The sequence below is a fragment of the Malaya genurostris genome, chromosome 1 (genome assembly GCF_030247185.1).
Source record: "Malaya genurostris strain Urasoe2022 chromosome 1, Malgen_1.1, whole genome shotgun sequence".
In the NCBI taxonomy this organism is placed as follows: domain Eukaryota; kingdom Metazoa; phylum Arthropoda; class Insecta; order Diptera; family Culicidae; genus Malaya; species Malaya genurostris.
The window spans coordinates 118,361,158-118,388,250 of NC_080570.1; the positions used below are offsets into that span (position 1 = coordinate 118,361,158).

The 27,093-nt window shown below is 32.3% G+C and overlaps 1 protein-coding gene across 2 annotated transcripts in view; it reads left to right on the forward strand.

Moving 5' to 3' along the window:
- The window catches only part of LOC131425582 (lachesin), a 350,776-nt gene that overhangs the window by 247,982 nt on the left and 75,701 nt on the right, over window positions 1–27,093 (forward strand). For both annotated transcript variants that reach the window (XM_058587581.1, XM_058587582.1), the window contains exon 5: window positions 18,277–18,377. In XM_058587581.1, the coding sequence (XP_058443564.1) occupies window positions 18,277–18,377 (101 nt within the window). The remainder of the gene's footprint in view (window positions 1–18,276; window positions 18,378–27,093) is intronic.

Here is a 27,093-nt window from a genome sequence, read left to right on the forward strand (position 1 = left end):
TTTCAGAAAAGTTCAATTTTGAACTATTTGAGATTATGTCACACATCTGAAAATTTTATCATAAAATTGTGATCATATTTCCGATGGCATGTAGCAAAAATTATGTTGATTCGTTAGATACAACAAGAGATATTCACGATCAAAAACTTATCACTCTCTCAGAGGGTAAATTTTGAAAAGGCACCCCATAGTAAAGTAAGTCGTATTCACGACAAAATGGCAGACCCACATATTTCCTCACTCAAATTAAACTAATTATTCAATTTTCTTAAATTTTTCAAACAGTGAAAAGCTATAAATGACCGTGCAATTTACAAGATTTGTTGTCTTCAAACTCGTTTACCATTACAAAAGCCTTTGCACTTCACTCATCTAATTATGTACAACAGAGTGTTTTTGAACTTCAGCTCTGTTTCAGTAGTTGTAGAATGTTTGCGGAGTGATGGTGTGATTCCCCAGAATTTTTCAAGTAGGTATGGTTCTGGTGAATTTTATGGTTTTATATCTTTTGGGACAAAATTGACTTCGTTGCCTTCCGAGCGTAGTTGCAGGATGCTAGATCAAACCAAAACAAATTCATAATGGCCTCTTCCATGTAAATCGCACCGTTGATCGATCCGGAAGTGCTGAAGGAAGCGTTTATCGCCACTCATCCGAAAATCAGCGGCCTGATCAGAAGCAAAAAGTCGAAAATGTCGTCAGTTATTGAACTGTTGTACCACTTTCCTGATATTTTTTGCTGTCCATTAGACCGCTCCCTTCCATTCTATGAGCTCATGAAAACTGCCCGCTTCGCACCACAGGCGCAAAGCAAAAGCACAATGCCGCGAGTAATTCTTTTCGTCATAAGTTTCAACGGATTTAGATTCTACGATGTTTCATTGTATTGTGCTATTTTTCTCCGATTTTTCAAAGGCCCAAAACATGGCTAAAATGAATTGTTTGTAAAAATGATATGACGCATTATTTTCAATCCACATGTGTTTTTTTGCACGAATATTCTTCGGTGTTTTTAGTTTTCTTGACCATCGTTTCAAATGAGAGGAGGTGGCACCATAAAATTTTTAATTTGGATTTTTTGTTTATAAAATTCTTTTTGGCCTGCTTTGAGAAAACGATTGAGCGCTTCTATTCCCGATACGATAATCGATGTAGCCGAAGTCAGGTCAATTCACCAATTGTAAATCATTTCATATGATTCGAAATTTTAAAAATCTTGGAGTAGGTAATGCCAGAGACATAGCCGCGAGATTGACTGCATTCGAGATGTGTATAGATATATAGATATAGTGCCAGTCAAAGCCGTTTGTAAGTTCGAGACTTGACCAAGAAGAAGTAATTACATAAATATAATCGTAACCCAAATCGTGCAATCGCTCATATATTTCCATACCGCATATATCTCAATATTTGAATGAAATAAATTATCTAAACTCATTTCTGGCTTTCAGAAGGGCCAAATTGTGGAATTCTCTACGATAATAAAAACCTTTCGAACATTTTTCTCAAACGCGAAGCAGCCAAATGCTAGTTCTATTTGCGTTTGTTTGGTGCACACTGCGAAAATAGCACAAAGCTAATCAAATTATTCTAGATTTACACCAAACTGATGATTTGTACCTCCGATTTGCAAAGAAGTTATTTTAATAGTTCTTTAGATAACATTTAGAGCCATTAGAGCGGCTGATTTTGTATAATGTTCCCCATCATTACCCACTTTTCGTTGTCTTTTTCTCCAATGCAAACGACCAGCAGCTGGATGGAGCAATCGCTCTTGTTTGAAACTCACACTGCGATTGTCTAACAGCAGAACTGCTCACAGAAGAACTAGTTGTTGTTTTTCTTGTGTTTAGGCTTGAGGAACGGAGCCTCATATTCGCTATTGACTGAAGCACCAGTTGAATTATGTTGGGTATAGTTCCATTGTCTTTACGCAGATGGAGGCCTGCGCACTCGATGTGTCTCCGTTCATGGATTATCATAGACTGAAGCTAGCAAACGTGCAAACGTGGGTCTATTTATAGATTCAGTTGATTTTGATGTTTCGTGTTTGGACCTTTTTTTCACTATTTAAACAATGTTTACGTAATAAACGTGGTGTTAACAACAATCTCACACCTCTAACAGGGAAAAAGTTATGGAGTAATTTCGTTACACTTCCGTGTTGTGAAATTTTGGAAATCCACCCAGGTGAGCATAGTAAAGGAAGATGTAGTCCTACGTCAAAATCAGTGTAGCCATCTTCGAGAAATCGTAGTGCGTTCCAAACAAAATTTTTGGATACCTTCCGGGATCGAAAACCGAATACCGGTAAAACTAAAATAAGATTATTTGGTCATCGACTATCAAAATCGGCAAACCCAATAAATCCGATTAATTTATGTAAAATTGACATTTTTACACTAATCACCTTGTATCTCCTGAACCGTAGGTCACATCTGATTAAAAAACAAACCGGGAAGTCTTCTGAGTTGTATTTCATCACATCCAGTTTTGTGGCAGAAGCTCAGGCTGGCGGAAATGGTAAACGCGTATGCACGGTTTGCATAAGAATGCAGGTTCGAGTCCTGTCTCTCTGAGTGTATCTTTTTCCAAAAATCATCTTTTCTGTGAGTTTATCATTCATTTGGCTTCTCCAATATATGTTTACACTTAGTCATTGCAAAACTGATCGTTATTGTAGTTGAACCGATTCATAGGTGAAGATTTTTACTAACAATTATTTCCACTTATCATTTGGAATAGCATATCGAAACATAATAAATTGCACGACGTTTGATTGAATAAACAATAATTGAGAAATACACTGAGTTCTTTTTTACACGGGGGATACGTACCGCATAAAAAACCGCGCAATAAACCCCTCAGCTTCGGAAATCCGCGTAAAAACAGACCTCAGTGTACTCGGAAATACATACGAAGAACAACACATGTACAAATAACTTGTTGTTTGAAAAGGATATTAAGAGAAATTATTGACAGTGCTCAGCACTCATCCAAAACAACTTTTCGAAACATTTAAGCTTCTACTTCTTGTGTGAGAGAAAAACCAAAATTGCTTTTTTGAATTCATTCACAACTCACAGTCTTTCAGTAAAAATTAAGATAGTGTTAGTGTTTTAGTGCGAAGGATATGCCTTCGGTGATCGTTAGAAAAACTCGCAAGTTTTCCCGCTCAGCAATAAATAAGCAGTTGGAAGGTTTGCATGCGAAGCTCAAAAGCTCAAAAAAATTTAAATCACAAAATTGTTAAATACGTTATGTCCCACTCGACCTCAATAAGCAACATCGTGAGAATGGCTACAAAGCAAGAGTATTCGTTCAAAATTTTGCTTGTGCTACGCGAAAATCCATACTACTCGCTCGCACAGTTGTCGAAATTGATCAATTGGGCCAAATTAACCGTTACTAATATAATGATAGTATTCGGAGATCGTTCGTCGACAGTCAGTAAGTCTAGATCGGAGGAGATCAAAAGCCGGATGTCGCAATAACGTCGAATGTTGTTACAAGCGAAACCCGAATCTGTACATTGTATGGATTAAACTTGAAATGTAAACAGATTTAAATTTTCAATAAGACATTTGAATTATTTACACTTACACACCAAGAAATTATGAACTCTACCTATGATATAGGTCCACATAAGACTCAAATCATAATAACGTAATTTCTAAAAGAAATTACAAGAATAATTTATATATGTGTCGAACATACACTACTTTTAAAGCAGACGTGTAAATTTACATGCTTCAGCACTTAAAAATATGTCAAAATGTATTAAATATGTGTTGGATCTCCTGTAAAAATAAGTCTTTTTAGACGCTCGTATATGAAAATGTAAATTTACACGTTTTTTTTCTAGGTGTGTATTCTTGTTTGACCAATTTTCGATCTCATCACCCTTTAAAATTTCATCTCCTCACTTTTATTTTCTTTCGTCTAAATCTCACAAGAATTGAGTGATGAACTATTGACATCATATTTGCAGCTAATAGATTGGCTTGATCTTGGATTTGGTTTAGCGATAATTTATTGAATAATTACTTTGAATTTATTTGATAACTTTGATTCATTGAATAGTTTCCCAAATGCCTACATATATAAACTTGTCATGAAAACATTTTCTCTGCGCCATTGCTCACCTTTTGTCAATTTTGAGTTTACTGCCCACTAAACTTGACCTAGTGCCCACTGTTGGGCTGTACAAACCACTTTGGGAAATACTGCTGTACACAGTCTATTTGGTGCTTAGAAACAACCAGTAACCAGTAACCAATAAGCACATACTAATGCCGCATTATGGCAGCAAATAATTGCTAATTGGCAGTGCAATCGCATTTGAGGCTGAATTAAGGTTGACTTTGGCAAAGTATACGGCTATTCATAGATAATGCTTATCTATGGCTGGTGTGCATTCTGAAAGCTGAATTCTGATTGATTTACAACAGATGAGCCTTCAGATTGCAGATGTAGAGCTATAAGCATTTTTGGTGGTCATAAAAGGCTATTTTAATGCTATTGCTTGGTGCTATTTTAATGCTATTATTGGGTTTTGCCCTCAAGCATCGCTTTATCTTACGCTTGTTGGATAGCTATTACCGTATGAAATCTCAAAACATATTTCCTTCACAAGAACAATTGTGGCAGATATTGTCGAGTAACTGAAAATTTGGACATAAAACTTCGTATAACTCGAAAATTTAACATCCGATCTCAAAAACATTCAAATAACGTTCAGGCTGACTAGGAGACCTTTTATTTGCGACTAAGGAGTGTATCGAAAATAATCTGTCCACATACATTTGTGTTGTACGCATGTATTTGTGATGGTTTTTCAAGCTCAAATCACAGTATGCTGTGCGTTTGTCTGTCAGCTTTCTTATGTTTACTTGTTTGTGCGGTTGAAATTCTGCGTTTTCAAATTGTAGCGTATTGAAAAGGAAGTGAAAATTAAGGTTCTGGACACATGGCTAAGTGAGAAGAATGTTACTATGCGAAAATTGGCGAAGCGGTTTGGAATTCAACATTCCAGTGTTAAAACTACCGACAATGAGTTTGGGGAACACTATTATTTGGATGAGCTACCAGGAAGAGACAGAAAACCTGGTTCTTCCAACCAGAAACTGGACCAGAAAGTTGTATCTCTAATCATGAAGAGCAAATCAATGTCAATACGTGATTTGGCCAAAAAAGCAGGAACGACTATCGGAATGATCCAGCGTATCAAGAGAGGAAATCACCTGAAGACCTACAAGAAGCATAAAATCTTGAAACAAAGTGTAGAACTTAAGAAGCGAGCAGCTACAAGGGCCCGGAAAATGTATCAGCGTCTTCTGCAGTGTCCGGATGCATCCGTTTTGATGGACGATGAGACTTATGTTCAAGTGGAGAAATTCGGTCGAAAGGTACTGGTATGGCAAGCAATATATTCCTGTGGTTTGATGTCAACCATTTTTTACACTACCGGACTATAAATGCAGAAATCTATCGATCTGAGTGTCTCCAGAAGAGATTGCTGCCATTATATAAGAAGCATAATACACCTCCACTGTTTTGGTCGGATTTAGCGTCGGTTCACTATGCAAAAACCACTCTCAATTGGCTTGCGGAAAAGGGTATAAATTTCGTTGCGAAAAATATCAATTCACCAAATTGCTCTTAGCTTCGACCCATTGAACGTTACTGGGCAATCGTGAAGAGGGTTTTCAAGAAGACTGGTTAGACCGCTGGAAACATGCAGGAGTTCAAAAAATTTAAGATCAAGCGTCCAAAAAATGCGATGCAACACTTGTCCGGAACTTGATGAAGAGCGTTCGATCAAAAGTTCGAAAATGCGTGAAGGAATGACTTATATATCATCCGGTTTTCATTATGCTTAAGTTTAACCTCGTACAATAAAGGATCAATTGTTAGTTCGAATAAAATATCGTTTTTGCCTTTCTCTATAGAAAGGTATTAGAATTGGGGGGGGGGGGGGGGTGGTGTTGCGTAGTATGATGATTTTTCAAACTTATATATAGAAGAAGATAGAAGATTGATTTCGCAGGTTTGCTCTCTGAGAATTTGTTCTTTGTTATGCCCAAGTGTACATCCACATTCGAGAAGTATTGTAAATGTTTGCACTTTCATGTAAATAAATGATAATGACTAAGGCGATATCTCATCGTTTTTTTTTTGTAACAGTATAATACTAATCTGCAACTTAATCTAGTTTAGTTCCCGGAAAGTGTTTTTTCGTTTTTCCACGTGTTTTTCATTCAATTCATGTGGTACTCGTTTTCCACACTTTTGGATTTTTTCCATAGCTCTCAGACGGTCAGAACGGTTCACTTTTGACTAGAAGTATCATTTTCATTCAATATTTATCACTCTTTGGTACAAAATTAGACATTTTTAACACGATGAAAATTATGACGTTGTTTGTTCAATGACTTGATATATATTTAATATGGTTGGCAGATGTCACACCAAATGTTCACTAGTTTAGCACATTTTTCATTACAATTCTACTATTAGTATCACGTGATTATTCAATAACACTACGAAATTGATAATTTTTAGATGAAACAGCCAATGCATGAAACAAAAACTTTAACATTGTATTCTAGTGGTCTGTGAGCTTTCCGTGTGAAAACTATTAATCGCAAGTTCGCAGCCCGCACGCAGCCTGGCACAGTCAGCAATCAAACAGCCTTGGGTCGGCTTAACGTTTAGCATCATAATTACCTCCAGCTTTGCTTAATTATGATTAAAAATTACTTCCTCCGTCCTGTTTAGGAGCGGCAAGAGTTCCGGCAAGCTGCTGCCGCTGTCGGTCGACGGAATAATGATCACGATTATAGTGGAAAACAATGAAAAAACGGGAAACTTCTGTACGCCGGACTGTGATCGGACGGAAAGGTTCGACCAGCTGACCAGCTGCAGCAACCAGCAGCAGATGCTTGGCTTGGTCTTGGTTCGTGCCAGTGCCGGGAAGTGTGTGCATTCTGGAAATATTATGCTCCGAAGCTCCGGCAGAGCTGACAGGAAGTGTTTTGACTAATTGACAGGATGTTGTTGGGAAATTATACTCAATTAGGCTCCACCGGACTCCGGTCTTCTCCGAAACAGTCGAGAGTGTCATTTTCTGAAAAACTGAAATCATATTAGAAAATGTTCACTGCGAAGGGGCATAATTCAATTTTCCTCCAAGCGTCAGAATTTTTCTAATCAATGTCCAATGCAACGGCAGCAACCTAATTGATCGCGTTTAGTGAAAGCAAGCAAAAAATACGAGCCAATAAAAGGTCACAAAAATGTTCATATAAAGCATCTTCGTCCATCATTCCGATTCCATCTACATTGGTGATTGGCGAATCGAACAGGGGAGCGTCTGGTCAAATGATTTCCAATTCAATTATTGTTCTCTTCCGGCTTCGAGGAAAAAACTCACAAAACGAATCATCGACGGACGGCGGAGGCAGTAGGACGCGGTCGATGCTTTCTCAAATTAAGTGCGATTTACTTAACGAAATTTACTGCTTTCCATTCCCACCGTTTTTTCCCGGAGGAACCGGAATCGGAAAATCGGATGCAGAAGCGAAGAAGGCAGGGAGCAGCACACAGCAAGAACTTTTCGCAGATGGCGTTTGCTGCTTGCTCATGGTTGGGGAACTCCATAATTCTTGTGGGAGCAGTCAGCGCCGGGTTTCCTGCTGTGTTAGATTATAGCAGAAGCATTTTAAAAGAATTACAAGAGTATTTAATTATCCCTAATTTAGTGGCGCTGTTTGGGGAGGTCGACTGTTGATTCGAACGTTGTGCTTTTGTTACGCAGTTCGAGAGTTTTAACGAAGGTGAATCATTGACAGATTCTGAAAATGGCTTGTTTATGCATTTTTTAATACTATCATTTCGTTAATTTATTAAATTTTATTTCATATAATATTTAAATAGTGTCAGAATACTATTTGATTTTATTTTACCAAAGATGACTAATACATATTTTCTCTACATGTCAAGCTAGACTGTTTTCTAGGAAAAAGGTACAATAACAGAGTGCTCACGTGTTCCTAGCTCATGTCACCCCGTGAGTCTTTGATGTAACGATAAAACGAAGTCCACTGGTAGTAATTGGAAGTAATTGCTGAACAATGTTCGTCATGTTTATTCAATTTTCATAAATTAAAAATCTCAAATGAATAAATTCGAAACTGAATCGAATGCGTGAATGAGAAATAATGACTGCGATATTTTTTTGGCACGTAACGTAGTCGATATGAACAACTATTTTTTCCACATTCCAAATAGTAATATAAGGCTGTTCGAATTCCAGCTAGTTGATTATACTGCACTCCATATTTAGATTGAATCCTTTAAATCGCTGTTTAGCATGAACATGATTTATAGAAGTAACAGGAGCGCGGCATTTTGCATGTTTCGAACACACAGCAGGTGTTTAAATTGGCGTAGCGATATCCTGCGCTCCTGTTACATCTGCTTATGATATTCAAGTTAAATTGGCTAATATTTTTTAATCAACTGCATAACATGCATTGTGACTGATTATTATTTCGTTATTAATGTTCCTATAAACTATTATTAATCACAGCACTTGCTGCTTTCATTGGTGATATTACTCCACCACCGTGCCGAATAAATTTCGAATACATCACCTCTATTTATTATAAATTATTCGTGATTTTTCCAAAATTTTTCAGTCCATTTTTATAGATTTTCAAATAATTTATCTCTCTAGAAATTCAAATAAGTTTTTTTTTAAATTTACTCTGATTTCCATTGAACATCCAATGCACTTTTCACAAGTCATCTATTATTTTCAATAAATTTTCGATAAATTTTATGAAACATTTCCCAATCAATTTTGTAAATTTTTTTTGATTGTTCCATTTAGAACGATTTCTCTGCATTTATAATGAACTTCAATTTGTTTAAAAGTTTTTTTAATAAATTTTCATTGATTTTTTAATAAGCGAATGACTGTGAATTTTTTATGTGTTTTCTAAGTTTGTTCCATGAATTTACACCTAACTTTCCATCGTTTTTCTGTCAAATTTGAATGAAGTTTTTAATGAAACTTGAACAACTTTTCTAGGAATGATCCATGATTTTTTTTAATATGTGTATTTCATATGAAATAAATATTCAATTAATTTCCAATGATTCCTTTTTTTTCATGAATTTTATATGAATTCATTAAATTCATATTCTGTTTTTTTTTTTAGGCATTTTTCGACGAATTATTTAATTTCTTTTTAATAATTTTTTTGTGATCTTGTCATATAAACTTTTTGTGAATGTATCATAAATGTTCAACAAATTTCTTATGTATTTTTTAAAAATTCCTTAAGAATTTTTCATGAATTTGTGATTTTTCTATAATTTTTTCATCCATTTTTTTCAAACGTTCAATGAATTTAATGTTATTTATTGGAAATTTTAGACTTATCTCTAGATTTCTTTAAACTTTTCTATATTTTTTTTGAGTTTCTTCTAATTTCCAATGATTTTCTGATGAACCTTTCAAAACACTCCTATCAGTTTTCTACAAACTTTCAATAAATTGATGAAACATTCTCTATGCTTTTTGGATTTGTGTAAATGATTTAAAAAAATTTCTATGTAGAGATATTTATATTAGTTTATTAATGAATTTTCCACTAAATTTTATGTAATCTTTTATTTAGAGTAGATTCTAAAAATTGTACGTATGTAACTTTTTTTTGCACTCTCCTCTCTACGATGGCCGAACCGATTTTCATGAACTCAGATTCAAATGAAAGGTCTTGTAATTCCGTACAAAGTTTCTGAATTTTATTCGAATTCGACTCCCGGTTGCAGAATTACATGGTGATATGCGAAAAAAAAATAACGGCACTAACTTTTCTCAGAGACGACTGAACCAATTGTCATAAACTTAGATTCAAATGAAAGGTTTTATTGCGTCATACGAAATTCGTGAATTTTATTTTAATCAGACTTCCGGTTCAGGAATTACAGGGTGACAGTGTAAAAATTCCTATTTCAAATTACTTCCTCACTTTTCTCAGAACAGCCGATTTTAACAAGTTTAGATTTAAATGAAAGCTCTCATGGTTTCATCCAATACAAATTTCATCCGGATCCGACATTAGGGTAAAATGTGTTTAATTGCTTTCCACTTATCAACCACCCTACGCGCACTGAACTTTTTCAGAAAGGTTCAGTTTTTGTTCATCAAACTTTTGAATTTAGGCTTTATGCTTTAGACTTCAGACTATAGACTTTAGACCAGGGATGGAAATAAGCAATTTTTTGATTCAAAGTAAATAAAAATAGTCAGTAGTATCTTTTCATATCACATATTTACTGTAGATATCATAATGAATTTTGAAACGAATGATTTTTGATAAGATGAATTTTGGTTTTATTCAGAATTTAAAAGTTCTTCAATTTCATTTCCAACAAATTAAGACATAATCGAAATTTTAGTTTTGTTACCCAATTTTTTAATTCACGGTGTTCGGTTTTTTGGTTCACAATCGGAAATCTTGATTCACATTTTCATGCGCAAAATGAGTTTATTTCCACCTCTGTTTTAGACTGTAGACTTTATAATTCAGACTTTGGACCTGAGGCGTTAGACTTAAAAATTTATACTTTTGACATTATATTTTAGAGTTTGTACTTTTGACTCTAGACTTTAAATTTTAGAATTTAGGCTGTAGACTATTAATTTTCGACTTTGAACTGGGCTTTAGACTTCAAATTTTAGCTTTTATGCTTACGACTTCACTTTTTAGACATTAAACTTTAGACTTCAGACTTTAGACTTTAGACTTTAGACTTTCGATTTTAGACTTTAGACTTTAGACTTTAGACTTTAGACTTTAGACTTTAGACTTTAGACTTTAGACTTTAGACTTTAGACTTTAGACTTTAGACTTTAGACTTTAGACTTTAGACTTTAGACTTTAGACTTTAGACTTTAGACTTTAGACTTTAGACTTTAGACTTTAGACTTTAGACTTTAGACTTTAGACTTTAGACTTTAGACTTTAGACTTTAGACTTTAGACTTTAGACTTTAGACTTTAGACTTTAGACTTTAGACTTTAGACTTTAGACTTTAGACTTTAGACTTTAGACTTTAGACTTTAGACTTTAGACTTTAGACTTTAGACTTTAGACTTTAGACTTTAGACTTTAGACTTTAGACTTTAGACTTTAGACTTTAGACTTTAGACTTTAGACTTTAGACTTTAGACTTTAGACTTTAGACTTTAGACTTTAGACTTTAGACTTTAGACTTTAGACTTTAGACTTTAGACTTTAGACTTTAGACTTTAGACTTTAGACTTTAGACTTTAGACTTTAGACTTTAGACTTTAGACTTTAGACTTTAGACTTTAGACTTTAGACTTTAGACTTTAGACTTTAGACTTTAGACTTTAGACTTTAGACTAGACTTTAGACTTTAGACTTTAGACTTTAGACTTTAGACTTTAGACTTTAGACTTTAGACTTTAGACTTTAGACTTTAGACTTTAGACTTCAGACTTTAGACTTTAGACTTTAGACTTTAGACTTTAGACTTTAGACTTTAGACTTTAGACTTTAGACTTTAGACTTTAGACTTTAGACTTTAGACTTTAGACTTTAGACTTTAGACTTTAGACTTTAGACTTTAGACTTTAGACTTTAGACTTTAGACTTTAGACTTTAGACTTTAGACTTTAGACTTTAGACTTTAGACTTTAGACTTTAGACTTTAGACTTTAGACTTTAGACTTTAGACTTTAGACTTTAGACTTTAGACTTTAGACTTTAGACTTTAGACTTTAGACTTTAGATTTTAGACTTTAGACTTTAGACTTTAGACTTTCGACTTTAGACTTTAGACTTTAGACTTTAGACTTTAGACTTTAGACTTTAGACTTTAGACTTTCGACTTTAGACTTTAGATTTTAGACTTTAGACTTTAGACTTTAGACTTTAGACTTTAGACTTTAGACTTTAGACTTTAGACTTTAGACTTTAGACTTTAGACTTTAGACTTTAGACTTTAGACTTTAGACTTTAGACTTTAGACTTTAGATTTTAGACTTTAGACTTTAGACTTTAGACTTTAGACTTTAGACTTTGGACTTTAGACTTTAGACTTCAGACTTTAGACTTTAGACTTTAGACTTTAGACTTTAGACTTTAGACTTTAGACTTTAGACTTTAGACTTTAGACTTTAGACTTTAGACTTTAGACTTTAGACTTTAGACTTTAGACTTTAGACTTTAGACTTTAGACTTTAGACTTTAGACTTTAGACTTTAGACTTTAGACTTTAGACTTTAGACTTTAGACTTTAGACTTTAGACTTTAGACTTTAGACTTTAAATTTTAGACTTTAAACTTTAGACTTTAGACTTTAGACTTTAGACTTTAGACTTTAGACTTTAGACTTTAGACTTTAGACTTTAGACTTTAGACTTTAGACTTTAGACTTTAGACTTTAGACTTTAGACTTTAGACTTTAGACTTTAGACTTTAGACTTTTGACTTTAGACTTTAGACTTTAGACTTTAGACTTTAGACTTTAGACTTTAGACTTTTGACTTTAGACTTTAGACTTTAGACTTTAGACTTTAGACTTTAGACTTTAGACTTTAGACTTAAGACTTTAGACTTTAGAACTGAGACTTTAGACTTTAGACTTTAGACTTTAGACTTTAGACTTTAGACTTTAGACTTTAGACTTTAGACTTTAGACTTCAGACTTTAGACTTTAGACTTTAGACTTTAGACTTTAGACTTTAGACTTTAGACTTTAGACTTTAGACTTTAGACTTTAGATTTTAGACTTTAGACTTTAGACTTTAGACTTTAGACTTTGGACTTTAGACTTTAGACTTTAGACTTTAGACTTTAGACTTTAGACTTTAGACTTTAGACTTTAGACTTTAGACTTTAGACTTTAGACTTTAGACTTTAGACTTTAGACTTTAGACTTTAGACTTTAGACTTTAGACTTTAGACTTTAGACTTTAGACTTTAGACTTTAGACTTTAGACTTTAGACTTTAGACTTTAGACTTTAGACTTTAGACTTTAGACTTTAGACTTTAGACTTTAGACTTTAGACTTTAGACTTTAGACTTTAGACTTTAGACTTTAGACTTTAGACTTTAGACTTTAGACTTTAGACTTTAGACTTTAGACTTTAGACTTTAGACTTTAGACTTTAGACTTTAGACTTTAGACTTTAGACTTTAGACTTTAGACTTTAGACTTTAGACTTTAGACTTTAGACTTTAGACTTTAGACTTTAGACTTTAGACTTTAGACTTTAGACTTTAGACTTTAGACTTTAGACTTTAGACTTTAGACTTTAGACTTTAGACTTTAGACTTTAGACTTTAGACTTTAGACTTTAGACTTTAGACTTTAGACTTTAGACTTTAGACTTTAGACTTTAGACTTTAGACTTTAGACTTTAGACTTTAGACTTTAGACTTTAGACTTTAGACTTTAGACTTTAGACTTTAGACTTTAGACTTTAGACTTTAGACTTTAGACTTTAGACTTTAGACTTTAGACTTTAGACTTTAGACTTTAGACTTTAGACTTTAGACTTTAGACTTTAGACTTTAGACTTTAGACTTTAGACTTTAGACTTTAGACTTTAGACTTTAGACTTTAGACTTTAGACTTTAGACTTTAGACTTTAGACTTTAGACTTTAGACTTTAGACTTTAGACTTTAGACTTTAGACTTTAGACTTTAGACTTTAGACTTTAGACTTTAGACTTTAGACTTTAGACTTTAGACTTTAGACTTTAGACTTTAGACTTTAGACTTTAGACTTTAGACTTTAGACTTTAGACTTTAGACTTTAGACTTTAGACTTTAGACTTTAGACTTTAGACTTTAGACTTTAGACTTTAGACTTTAGACTTTAGACTTTAGACTTTAGACTTTAGACTTTAGACTTTAGACTTTAGACTTTAGACTTTAGACTTTAGACTTTAGAACTTAGACTTTAGACTTTAGACTTTAGACTTTAGACTTTAGACTTTAGACTTTAGACTTTAGACTTTAGACTTTAGACTTTAGACTTTAGACTTTAGACTTTAGACTTTAGACTTTAGACTTTAGACTTTAGACTTTAGACTTTAGACTTTAGACTTTAGACTTTAGACTTTAGACTTTAGACTTTAGACTTTAGACTTTAGACTTTAGACTTTAGACTTTAGACTTTAGACTTTAGACTTTAGACTTTAGACTTTAGACTTTAAATTTTAGACTTTAAACTTTAGACTTTAGACTTTAGACTTTAGACTTTAGACTTTAGACTTTAGACTTTAGACTTTAGACTTTAGACTTTAGACTTTAGACTTTAGACTTTAGACTTTAGACTTTAGACCTTAGACTTTAGACTTTAGACTTTAGACATTAGACTTTAGACTTTAGACTTTAGACTTTAGACTTTAGACTTTAGACTTTAGACTTTAGACTTTAGACTTTAGACTTTAGACTTTAGACTTTAGACTTTAGACTTTAGACTTTAGACTTTAGACTTTAGACTTTAGACTTTAGACTTTAGACTTTAGACTTTAGACTTTAGACTTTAGACTTTAGACTTTAGACTTTAGACTTTAGACTTAAGACTTTAGACTTTAGAACTTAGACTTTAGACTTTAGACTTTAGACTTTAGACTTTAGACTTTAGACTTTAGACTTTAGACTTTAGACTTTAGACTTTAGACTTTAGACTTCAGACTTTAGACTTTAGACTTTAGACTTTAGATTTTAGACTTTAGACTTTAGACTTTAGACTTTAGACTTTAGACTTTAGACTTTAGACTTTAGACTTTAGACTTTAGACTTTAGACTTTAGACTTTAGACTTTAGACTTTAGACTTTAGACTTTAGACTTTAGACTTTAGACTTTAGACTTTAGACTTTAGACTTTCGACTTTAGACTTTAGACTTTAGACTTTAGACTCTAGATTTTAGACTTTAGACTTTAGACTTTAGACTTTAGACTTTAGACTTTAGACTTCAGACTTTAGACTTTAGACTCTAGACTTTAGACTTTAGACTTTAGACTTTAGACTTAAGACTTTAGACTTTAGACTTTAGACTTTAGATTTTCGACTTTAGACTTTAGACTTTAGACTTTAGACTTTAGACTTTAGACTTTAGACTTTAGACTTTAGACTTTAGACTTTAGACTTTAGACTTTAGACTTTAGACTTTAGACTTTAGACTTTAGACTTTAGACTTTAGACTTTAGACTTTAGACTTTAGACTTTAGACTTTAGACTTTAGACTTTAGACTTTAGACTTTAGACTTTAGACTTTAGATTTTAGACTTTAGACTTTAGACTTTAGACTTTAGACTTTAGACTTTAGACTTTAGACTTTAGACTTTAGACTTTAGACTTTAGACTTTAGACTTTAGACTTTAGACTTTAGACTTTAGACTTTAGACTTTAGACTTTAGACTTTAGACTTTAGACTTTAGACTTTAGACTTTAGACTTTAGACTTTAGACTTTAGACTTTAGACTTTAGACTTTAGACTTTAGACTTTAGACTTTAGACTTTAGACTTTAGACTTTAGACTTTAGACTTTAGACTTTAGACTTTAGACTTTAGACTTTAGACTTTAGACTTTAGACTTTAGACTTTAGACTTTAGACTTTAGACTTTAGACTTTAGACTTTAGACTTTAGACTTTAGACTTTAGACTTTAGACTTTAGACTTTAGACTTTAGACTTTAGACTTTAGACTTTAGACTTTAGACTTTAGACTTTAGACTTTAGACTTTAGACTTTAGACTTTAGACTTTAGACTTTAGACTTTAGACTTTAGACTTTAGACTTTAGACTTTAGACTTTAGACTTTAGACTTTAGACTTTAGACTTTAGACTTTAGACTTTAGACTTTAGACTTTAGACTTTAGACTTTAGACTTTAGACTTTAGACTTTAGACTTTAGACTTTAGACTTTAGACTTTAGACTTTAGACTTTAGACTTTAGACTTTAGACTTTAGACTTTAGACTTTAGACTTTAGACTTTAGACTTTAGACTTTAGATTTTAGACTTTAGACTTTAGACTTTAGACTTTAGACTTTAGACTTTAGACTTTAGACTTTAGACTTTAGACTTTAGACTTTAGACTTTAGACTTTAGACTTTAGACTTTAGACTTTAGACTTTAGACTTTAGACTTTAGACTTTAGACTTTAGACTTTAGACTTTAGACTTTAGACTTTAGACTTTAGACTTTAGACTTTAGACTTTAGACTTTAGACTTTAGACTTTAGACTTTAGACTTTAGACTTTAGACTTTAGACTTTAGACTTTAGACTTTAGACTTTAGACTTTAGACTTTAGACTTTAGACTTTAGACTTTAGACTTTAGACTTTAGACTTTAGACTTTAGACTTTAGACTTTAGACTTTAGACTTTAGACTTTAGACTTTAGACTTTAGACTTTAGACTTTAGACTTTAGACTTTAGACTTTAGACTTTAGACTTTAGACTTTAGACTTTAGACTTTAGACTTTAGACTTTAGACTTTAGACTTTAGACTTTAGACTTTAGACTTTAGACTTTAGACTTTAGACTTTAGACTTTAGACTTTAGACTTTAGACTTTAGACTTTAGACTTTAGACTTTAGACTTTAGACTTTAGACTTTAGACTTTAGACTTTAAACTTTAGAATTTATTCTTTAAATTTTTGACTCTAAACTAGACTTAAGGCTCTAGATTTTAGCCTTTATGTTTTAGACTTCAGGCTTTAGGCGTTAGACTTTAGACTTTAGATTTTAGACTTGACATTATTTCAGATAAACAATCCATTTCAGACTTCAGTTAATTAGAAATTACCTCAACTCGTTCATTATATAGTTAAAATTTAATTAAAATAACCAGCAGAATTGCTATGCCAAAGTTTAGACAATATTGGTCGGAGTTTCACTTTCTTAGCTTTAAACTTGGCGCATTTCTCATTCAAAATTTGAACTATGATACTATGATCTTTTATACGATTGAAAAAAAAATGGTTGGATTTCTGCCACTTTTGCATCACTGTGCTGCGGAAAGATTTGCTTTGTGCGTCATTCTCATTGAATAAGTAGCAATTATTTTCAACAATATTCAGCCTCACAAGCCTTGCGTTCTTTTCAGTATTTCCAAGAGTCTGTTTAACAATTTATAATATTTTTTTTCTATGGGAATTCTAACGCCAGTCAGTCAATTTTTTTTTCTCTTTTACTCCACTTTACTAAATGGTGTGTTAGAATATCGGACTTTAGTATAAATTCCGGAAACGAGGAAGTAAAAACTTTCACAATTTACATAGTCAATCAACGAATGAAAGCGTGACGCTTTTATTTCTTTCTCACGTCATCCAGTCGAGTCTCTGACATTACCCACCCAACTATTTTAATTAATTGGAAAATATGCTCCGATGGGTTTATTTACAATTTGTATTCGGAATAGTAAAATTAGAGAAAAATTTAAACAACTATAAACGTCACTTTCGATTTAAAGCTAACCGAAGCCATTGAATGATAGCTCGCTCTCCGGAATCCGGAATCGAAATTGTCGAAAACAATGAACCATCATTAATTACCATGCGAGAAACATACGTCGGATTTGTTACCATTGGCACACGGTCGCTTTCGCAAGTTTCGTATGGCACAAGTGAAACCCTCGAACTTTTAATTAGAAAAAAACTCACCCAGAGTGATTGTATGCTTTTTCACAGCTGGTATATTTTTGTGTGGCAGGTACTTCGTAGTTGCCGTTCGTTTCGTTTCGTTGCCACGAGTGAAATCGAATTAAAACTTTCCAATTCGATCGAATGCACCAACTCCGTGGTACGTGGCTCCGGTGTTCCAATCAAAATTTCAATTTTGGGTTTTTGGGGGACCCGAGGCAGCCAAGTCCCGTGTGGGCACTAATGAATTGATGCCGTTTGCGGTGATTTCCATCCGGCTTGCTGGATTTCGAAAAGTTTGCTTTACACACGTTTGTTCTTTGAATTCTAAAATTTGCACTTTGTGACCTGTGACCTGTGACCAGTAGGAATGAGCACCACGATCGGCGGGGGGAACTCGTCTAAATGAAAAACAACGCCTCCAAATTTCAGCATCCTCGGTTCCGTGCCTTATTCCGAGCTGACTGACACTCAAAACTCATTTCATCCTTTCGGTCATAATTTTTTTTATGCACTACAACAAGGGTTTTTTTTCTCACTCTTTTCTATTCTTAACATTCTCATCCCCAGCTCGGCTATCTGGACGTGGTAATACCGCCGGATTTCATCGCGGAAGACACTTCCTCGGACGTGATTGTACCTGAGGGAAGTTCGGTGAAGCTCACCTGCAGGTAAGTTCCACCCCTTGTCGGATAAGGTGCACAGTAAAAAAAGGGTTGAAAATATGCTAGAATAATTTTCGAAACCACTGTGAGATATTTTAATAAAGATTGACACCGTGAAACAGTTCCAGTTCCAAGGAATATTTGGATTCGGTTAGTCAATGAATTATAACAGTGTCAACCTGCACGGCACATTCACCACAAGTCAGTCTCGGCTCGGATCGTCATGAATAGATGAAACCATATAATTTTTCCACACGGTTCCCGTGTCCGTAGCATACGCCTGTCAGTGAGTAGTGAAAAATTACGGCTGCTGCCCTCAACCTTTTAACCCTACACTGATGGCGTTGTTGTTGTTGTTGCTAAATAGCACTCTTCAAAGTGATGGGTACCACTTTTTTCATGACCAGCAGCTACCAGTAGCTACTTCTCGTTGAAAATTCCATCGTTCATAATAAATGAAGTTTGGCAGTTGTTTTGGCGGGAAATCTATTTTCATTTCAACACAAAGTTATGGAAAATTAACTCATCCATTTATCAGAAATGGATGACCAATTCAGTTAAATTCACTTTTAGTCGCTACTTCTGGGACTTTTGACTTGAAGCCGGAATTAAGATATTTCAGAATGTTGTTCTGACGATGACGATGTTGAAAACTGTGCAAGAATTCCAACTGAACAAAACTAACAGCGCAGTATATGTTCAATATTGCTTTCTAAACACAGGACACATAAGTTCGCTAACAAAAATTATATTGTAGTCTAGAGTGGTCTGCCTTCGAACGCTAGTGAGGATTTTATTCGAAAAGACATGTCGCATTACGGAGAGAGCCGAATGAAATTTATAACGGTATTCGGGATTGTGCTGTATTTTGTTTTTGTCTATTTTAATGTCTTGATATTTTATTTAGAATACAAATTGATTTTACGTTACTAAGATTTAAGTTTAGTGTTCAGCTACAAATGGTGACTTTTCGGACCAATCACTTACATTATTTGATTACTACAATTCGGCCATCCTTTGCTTTCGCAATTTTCTATATTTTATTGTAGGAATCAAAATTGTAAGCCTTCTTGTCATGTGTACGCAATAGGAGAGGAACTTAACACTAACTTACTAACTAATATAAACAGAGAATCGATTTTAGTCGATATTGTGTAGGTTTTTTTCATATCTACTAATGAAGGGCAATTTCTTCTTACGTGGTCTTCGATCAGAACACAAAATATACATGTATCAATTTGCTCACTGCGGTAAAACTTGGGAGACAACGGATACAAATGCATTTACTATCCAAAACAATAGATTTATAGAACATCAGAGCTAAGCAACTCCAACACTTCGGATACATGATTTGGCACTAAAAATACGACTACTTGCAAAAACAAAAACTACAGAACCAAACCTCAAAACGACACATCCGATAACAATAATGAAAACTAATGAATGAAAAAAACGAGATCAGCAAACTAAATGTCCTTCAGAATAGGAACGAGAGCGTATCTGTCGCAAGCATTAGAATATCAATGAAATACAATTAAAAATGGTTTGTTCAATTTTATACTGAATTTAAAAATAGAATAAAGAATCAAGAAACAAGAAACTTGAAACGTGAAATGAAAAACAATAAACAAGAAAACAAGAATCAAAAAGCAGGAATTGAAAATTGAAAACCTGCGAAGTGAAAAGTTAAATGCGAAAAGTAAAAAGTAAACGTGAAAAGGTAAATGTGAAAAGTGAAAAGCAATAATTGAAAAGTGATAAGCGATGAGTGGAAATTGAAAAATAAAAAGCGAAATTAAGAAGTGCAAAGTAAAAACTGAACTGAAAATTGAAAACTGAAAAACGTTAAGAAAAAAACCGAAACTTAGCTGAAAGCTGAAAATTGTTAACCGAGAAAGTGAACAACTGAAGTTGTTGTTCAGTTAACTGAAAATCTGAAAAACTGTAAAACTGAAATCCTGAAAAGTGATAAATGAAAAGTGAAAACTGGAAAACTGAAAAACTAAAGAACTAAAGAACTGAAAAACTAAAACGGGAAAAGAGAAAAGTGAAAAGCAATAAATGAAAAGTAATAAGCGATAAGTGGAAATTGAAAAACAAAAAGCGAAATTAAGAAGTGCAAAGTAAAAACTGAACTGAAAATTGAAAACCGAAAAACCGAAAAAACTGTAAAACTGAAATCTTGAAAAGTGAAACCTGGAAAACTGAAAAACTAAAGAAATAAAGAACTGAAAAACTAAAACGGGAAAAGAGAAAAGTGAAAAGCAATAAATGAAAAATGATAAACGATATGTGGAAATTGAAAAATTAAAAGCGAAATTAAGAAATGCAAAGTAAAAACTGAACTAAACATTGGAAATTGAAAACTGAAACTCTTAAAAAAAACTGAAAACTGTAAACCGAGAAAGTGAACAACTGAAGTTGTTGGTAAGTTAACTGAAAAACTGCAAAACTGAAAACCTGAAAAGTGACAAATAAAAAGTGAAAACTGGAAAACTGAAAAACTGAAAAACTGAAAAACTAAAAAGGGAAAAGAGAAAAGTGAAAAGCGAATAGTGAGAAGTAAAAAATAAAAAGCAAAAAGTGGAAATTGAAAAGTGAAAAGCGAAAAGACAAACTGAAAAGTGCAAAGTGAAAAATAAAAGTAAAATTTTTAAAACTGAATAACTGAAAAACGGGACACTAAAAACTAAAAACTTAAAACTCAAAATTGGAAGCCTAAAAATTTAAAAACTGAAAAACTAAACAGCTGAAAACCCGGAAAACTGGAGAAAAGTTAAATGCGTTAAGAGAAATGTAGAAAGTGAAAACTAAAAATATAAAAAACTAAAAACCTAAAAAATTGATTTTCTCTCTTTTTCTTACATTTCGTCTAAATGACCCCTTAATGACTAACTAACTGAAAAAGTGAAAAGTGCAAAGTGAAAATTTCAAAAGTGAGAAGAGAAAAGTGAAGTGAAATATAAAAGTAAAAACTGAAAAGTGAAAAACTTTCAAGTTTTGAAATGCTGTAAAATTGGCAAACTAAAAAACTGAATAAGAAAAACTTAAAACTGAAAAACGGAATACTGAAGACTAAAAATTAAAAACTGAACAACTGAAAACTTAAAAAAATTGAAGAGTTGAAAAATTTAAAAACAAAACTGAAATGTTGAAATATTGAGGTATAGAAATATTAAAATATTGAAATATTGAAAAATAGTAAACTGAAAATTGGCTTGAAAATTGAAAAATTGAAAAGTAAAAATTAAAAACTACAAAGCGAAAAGTAAAAACAAAAGTAAAAACTTAAAACATAAAACTAAAAAACTGGAACACCAAAAAGCTGAAAACGGAAAACTTAAAACTGAAAAACGGGATACTTAAAACTGAATCATGAAAACTGAAAACTGAAATATGAAAACTCAAAACGGGAATCTTTGAACTAAAAATTGAAAAGAAAAGCGAAAAGTGGAAATTAATAAGCGAAAATTGAAAATGAAAACTGAAAACTCAAAACGGAAATCTTTGAACTAAAAATTGAAAAGAAAAGCGAAAAGTGGAAATTAAAAAGTGAAAAGCGAAAAGTGGAAATTAATAAGCGAAAATTGGAAGTTAAAAAGTGAAAAGCGAAACTGAAAAGTGCAAAGTGAAAAATAGAAGTAAAATTTCAAAACTGAATACGGGAAACTTAGAACTGAAAAACGAAATACTGAAAACTGAAACATTAAAATTTTAAACAGGAAACTAAAAACTGATATCTAAAAATTGAAAACTGAAAAACTAAAAAACTAAATCTGAAAATCGGAAAAATTAAACAGCTGAAAAACCGAAAACTGAAAATATAAAATAAAAAAAATTGCAAAAGTGAAAAGAGCAAAGTAAAAATTGAAAATATGAAGTGAAAAGTGAAAGTTTGAAAAGAAAGTGAAAAATAAAGGTGCAAACAGAAAAGTGAAGCAGACGGGCATAGCGTGATTGGTAAGATTGGCACATAGGGTCAAGAAATTTTTCGGATCCGCGAGGCGAATGACCATGATATTAAAACCTCTGTAATCGAAACAAAAAAAAAGAAAAGTGAAAATCTGGCAAACTAAAAAAACTGAATTAGGAAATCCAAAAAGCGAAATACTAAAAACTGAATCGTGAAAACTGATAACTGAAAACTAGAAACAGAAAACAAAAACTGAAAACAGAAAACTAAAAATTTGATATCAAAGATTTTCGTTTTGCTCCGTTTTCAGAATTAGGGAAAATATTGCATATTGAGAAATGCAATTAAATGCAATCATTATTTTATTCAACCACATAAGGTAGTATAGAGCTTTGCAATAGATAAACATTTTTGTAAGTTTGAATATGCAACCATATTTAGATTAGAATAAGTGATAATTTTGTACTTAATTGTACTTTTTACTTAAGTTTTGTCTACCCATCAATAATTTATAAATCGTCATCACAATTTATATTGGACTTGACGTCTGCTTGGCAGTTTTTGGGCAGTTTATGAAGAACTGCTAAGTAGCGCTAGTATTACAATATAAACTGATAACGTACGTCAATTACGGAAAGTCGTAAAATATTAATCTCACCGACTTTCGAAGAAATTTTGCCAGTTGATAAGCTACTATAGCTAAAAATTTAAACCAACCTGAAAAAGATTCCCAATGTGCCTAAACTTCTTTGTGTAGCAGTTATTTTTTGCTGGACCTCGAAAAGCACTTCACTTACCCTTGCCAATGCGAGTCAACGAAAGCATAAGTGCTCAAAGAACCTTTGATCCAACAACTTTACTGTCACTCATAACTAGGATAGGCTCTGACAGGCTCGTCGTTTTTGTGGACTTTTTCCGCTTTACTCTTCCGAGTAGCTTAACCTTGTCTGTCATTGTCACGAAAAAAAACCATCATCAACAGAATATAGGAAATGGATGTTTCAGCTTGTCAAACCGGGAACTAGAATAACGAATGAGATTCGAAATACGATGAATTTTTTATCGGTTATTGGTAACAATAGATCAGTCATTTTATGTGTTTCGTCTTCGACTTATCAGGGCATAGCAATTCAAAGTTAAACGGCCACAACCACAGAGCAGTTCATTTCAAACCGATAAGCAGATGTCAAGTTTAAATCTTTTTTAATAACTTTTAGTTTAAGTAGTGTCTCGCTCCGGTCGATGCAAGGTCAGTTACAATTTAGGTTAAATTCCAGTGAACGATCACCGGCACCTGAACAGAAGCTGCATTTGAAGTAGAGCTAATTTCAACGTCCAGCAAAATCACCTTACAGACAATGAACGTTGCAACTCCTGCAAGATTCAGTTAAAAAAAACTAGCGACGGCATTATTTTCTTTTTTTTCTTGTTCCGTTCGCTTCAAAGTCTATGTCAATTTTCACTCTCGGCCACCGGACCGTGGCCCGTTCAACCTCACATTAGACAGACGAACCTTTGATGATTCCAGCAGGGAAAGTGAGCTTATGTACTCCGCTGACTCCGATGGAACTGCTGGATTAAAAAAAAACATCACAATCTGGTTTCCAGAATCGTCGGTGGAACAAAAAAACGAAACGAAACAAAAAAGAGAAGCAGTATGGGAAAATTGAAAAATGATAAATCATACTCCGGTGGAAATCCGAGCCAAGCTATTTTGGACCCATAAGCTATCAAAGCTACCGACACATCACGGCTTTCATTGCTGGTTTTGTTCCCTTAGCGCCTAGATTCTAGCTAATGGCGGCACAGATTGACGGACCTACTACAGCGAAAAGTAAAAAGTGGATATTGAAAAGTGAAAAGGGAAATTGAGAAGTGCAAAGTGAAAACTGAAAATTAAAAACTGAAAAGTGAAAATTAAATGTGAAAACTTAAATCTGAAAAATTGAATAACTAAACAACTGAAAAACTTGATACGGATACTAAAAACTGAAAATTTTAAACTAAAAACTGAAAACTGAAAACTAAAATACTGAAGCACTGAAAATCTCAAAAACTAAACAGCTGAAAACTGTAAACTGGAAAAAAAATAATATGTGTACAATGCAATATGAATGGTGAAAACTGAGAAACTGATAATATTAAAAACTAAAAATTGAAAACAAAAAAGTGAAAAACTGGAAAACTGAATAGCAGAAAAACTGGCGAATTAAAAAAACTGTATTAGGAAAACTAAAAACTGAAAAACGGAATACTAAAAACTTGTTTAAGCAAGGAATCAAAATTTGAATAATTCCGACGAACTGAAAACTGAAACTTGACAACTGAATAGTGAAAAAAAAAGTATAAAGCAAAACTGAATACGGACACTGAAAACTGAAAGCTGAAAATGAAAACTTAAATAAAAAAACTGAAAATTTAAAACTGAAAAACCTAAATACTGAAACACTGATAATCTTGGAAACTAAAAGGCTGAAAAACTGTAAACTGGAAAAAGTAAAATGTGTAGAATGAAATATGAAAAGTGAAAACTGAGATACTAAAAATATTAAAAACTAAAAATTGAAAACAGAAAAGTAAAAAACTGGAAAACTGAATAGCAGATAAACTGCAAATTAAAAAACTGTATAAGAAAAACTAAACACTGAAAAACGGAATACTAAAAATTTGTTTAGGCAAGAAATCTAAATTTGAATAATTCCGACGAACTGAAAAATGAAACTTGATAACTGAATAGTGAAAAAAAGTATAAAACAAAAAGTGAAAAGTAAAAGTGGAATGCGAAAAGTGGATATTGAAAAGTGAAAAAAGTGAAATTGAGAAGTGCAAAGTAAAAACTGAAAATTATAATCTGAAAAGTGAAAAATAAAAGTAAACACTTAACTTGAATAACTGAATAACTGGAAAACTAAAAACCTGAATACGGTAAACTTGAAACGAAAAAATGGAATACTGAAAACTGAAACATGAAAACTGAAATCTAAAAATGAAAATTAAAAACTAACAATTGAAAACTGAAAAACCAAAATACTGAAACACTGAAAATCTCAAAAACTAAAAAGATGAAAAACTGTAAACTGGAAAAAAATTAAAAGTGAAAACTGAAAATATTACAAACTAGAAACTGAAAAAAGTGAAATTGTGAAAAGTGCAAAGTGAAAATTAAAAACTGAAAAGTGAAAAGTTAAAGTTTGAAAAGTGAAGTAAAAACTGAAAAACTGGCAAATTAAAAAACTGAATAAGGAAAACTAAAAACGGAATACCGAAAACTTGTTTAAGCAAGAAATCAAAATTTGAATGATTTCGACGAACTGAAAACTGAAACTTGATAACTCTAAAGTGAAAAGTAAAAAGTGGATGAGAAGAGTAGATATTGAAAAGTGAAAAGGAAAATTGAGAAATGTAAAGTGAAAACTGAACATTTAAAACTGAAAAGTGAAAAATAAATGTAAAAACTTAAAGACTGAATAACTGAATTACTGGAAAATAAAAACCTGAATACGGTAAACTGGGAACTGAAAAACGGGATACTGAAAACTGAAACATGACAACTAAAAGTTGAAAAATGGAAAAAGAAATTTTAAAACGGAAAACTGAAATCTAGAAACTGAAAATTAAAAACCAAAAATTGAAAACTGAAAAACTTAAATACTGAAACACTGAAAATCTCAAAAACTAAAATGCTGAAAAATTGTAAACTGGAAAAAAATTAAATATGTAAAATGAAATTTGAAAAGTGAAAACTGCGAAACTGAAAATATTAAAAACTGAAAAGTGAAAAAAGTGAAAAGTGGAATGCAAAAAGTGGATATTGAAAAATGAAGAGAAAAATTGAGAAGTGTAAAGTGAAAACTGAGAAGTGAAGAGTGTAAAATGAAAAGTGAAAAATGAGAAACTGAAAACATTAAAAACTAAACAATGAAAGAGTGAAATTGTGAAAAGTGCAAAGTGAAAACTGAAAATTGAAAACTGAATAATGAACTGATAGTTTGAAAAGTGAAGTGGAAAATAAAGGTACAAACCGAAAAGTGAAAAACTGGCAAACTAAAAAACTGAATAGAGAACACTAAAAACTGAAAAACGGAATACAAAAACTTGTTTAAGCAAGAAATCAAAATTTGAATAATTCCGACGAACTGAAAACTGAAACTTGAAAAAAAAAATGAAAAAAGTAAAAAGTGAAAAGTAAAAAGTGGAATGCGAAAAGTGTAAATTGAAAAGTGAAAGGGGAAATTGAGCAGTGCCCAGTAAAAATTGAAAATTAAAAACTGAAAAATGGTAAAAACTTACAACTGACCAAATGAATAACTGAATCACTGGCAAACTAAAAACCTTAATACGCTAAACTTGAAACCGAAAAAACGGGATACTGAAAACTGAAAAATGAAAAAAAGGAAACTTGAAACGGCCTTAAACTTAAACTTAAAAGAAAACTTTAAATTAAAAACTAGAAATTGAAAACTGAAAAACTAAAATATTTAATTATTGAAAATCGCAAAACCTAAAAAAAAGGAAAACCGAAAACTGAAAATTGAAAAGTGAAAAGTGAAAGTTTGAAAAGTGAAGTGAATAATGAAGGTACAAACAGAAGAGTGAAAAACTGGCAAACTAAAAAACTGAATAAGGAAAACTAAAAACGGAATACTGAAAGCTTGTTTAACCAAGAAATCAAAATTTGAACAATTCCGGTGAACTGAAAACTGAAACTTGATAACTGAATAGTGAAAAAAGTGGAATGGGAAAAATGAATCGAAAAATTGAGAAGTGTAGAGTGAAAACTGAAAATTTAAAACTAAATAGTGAAAAATA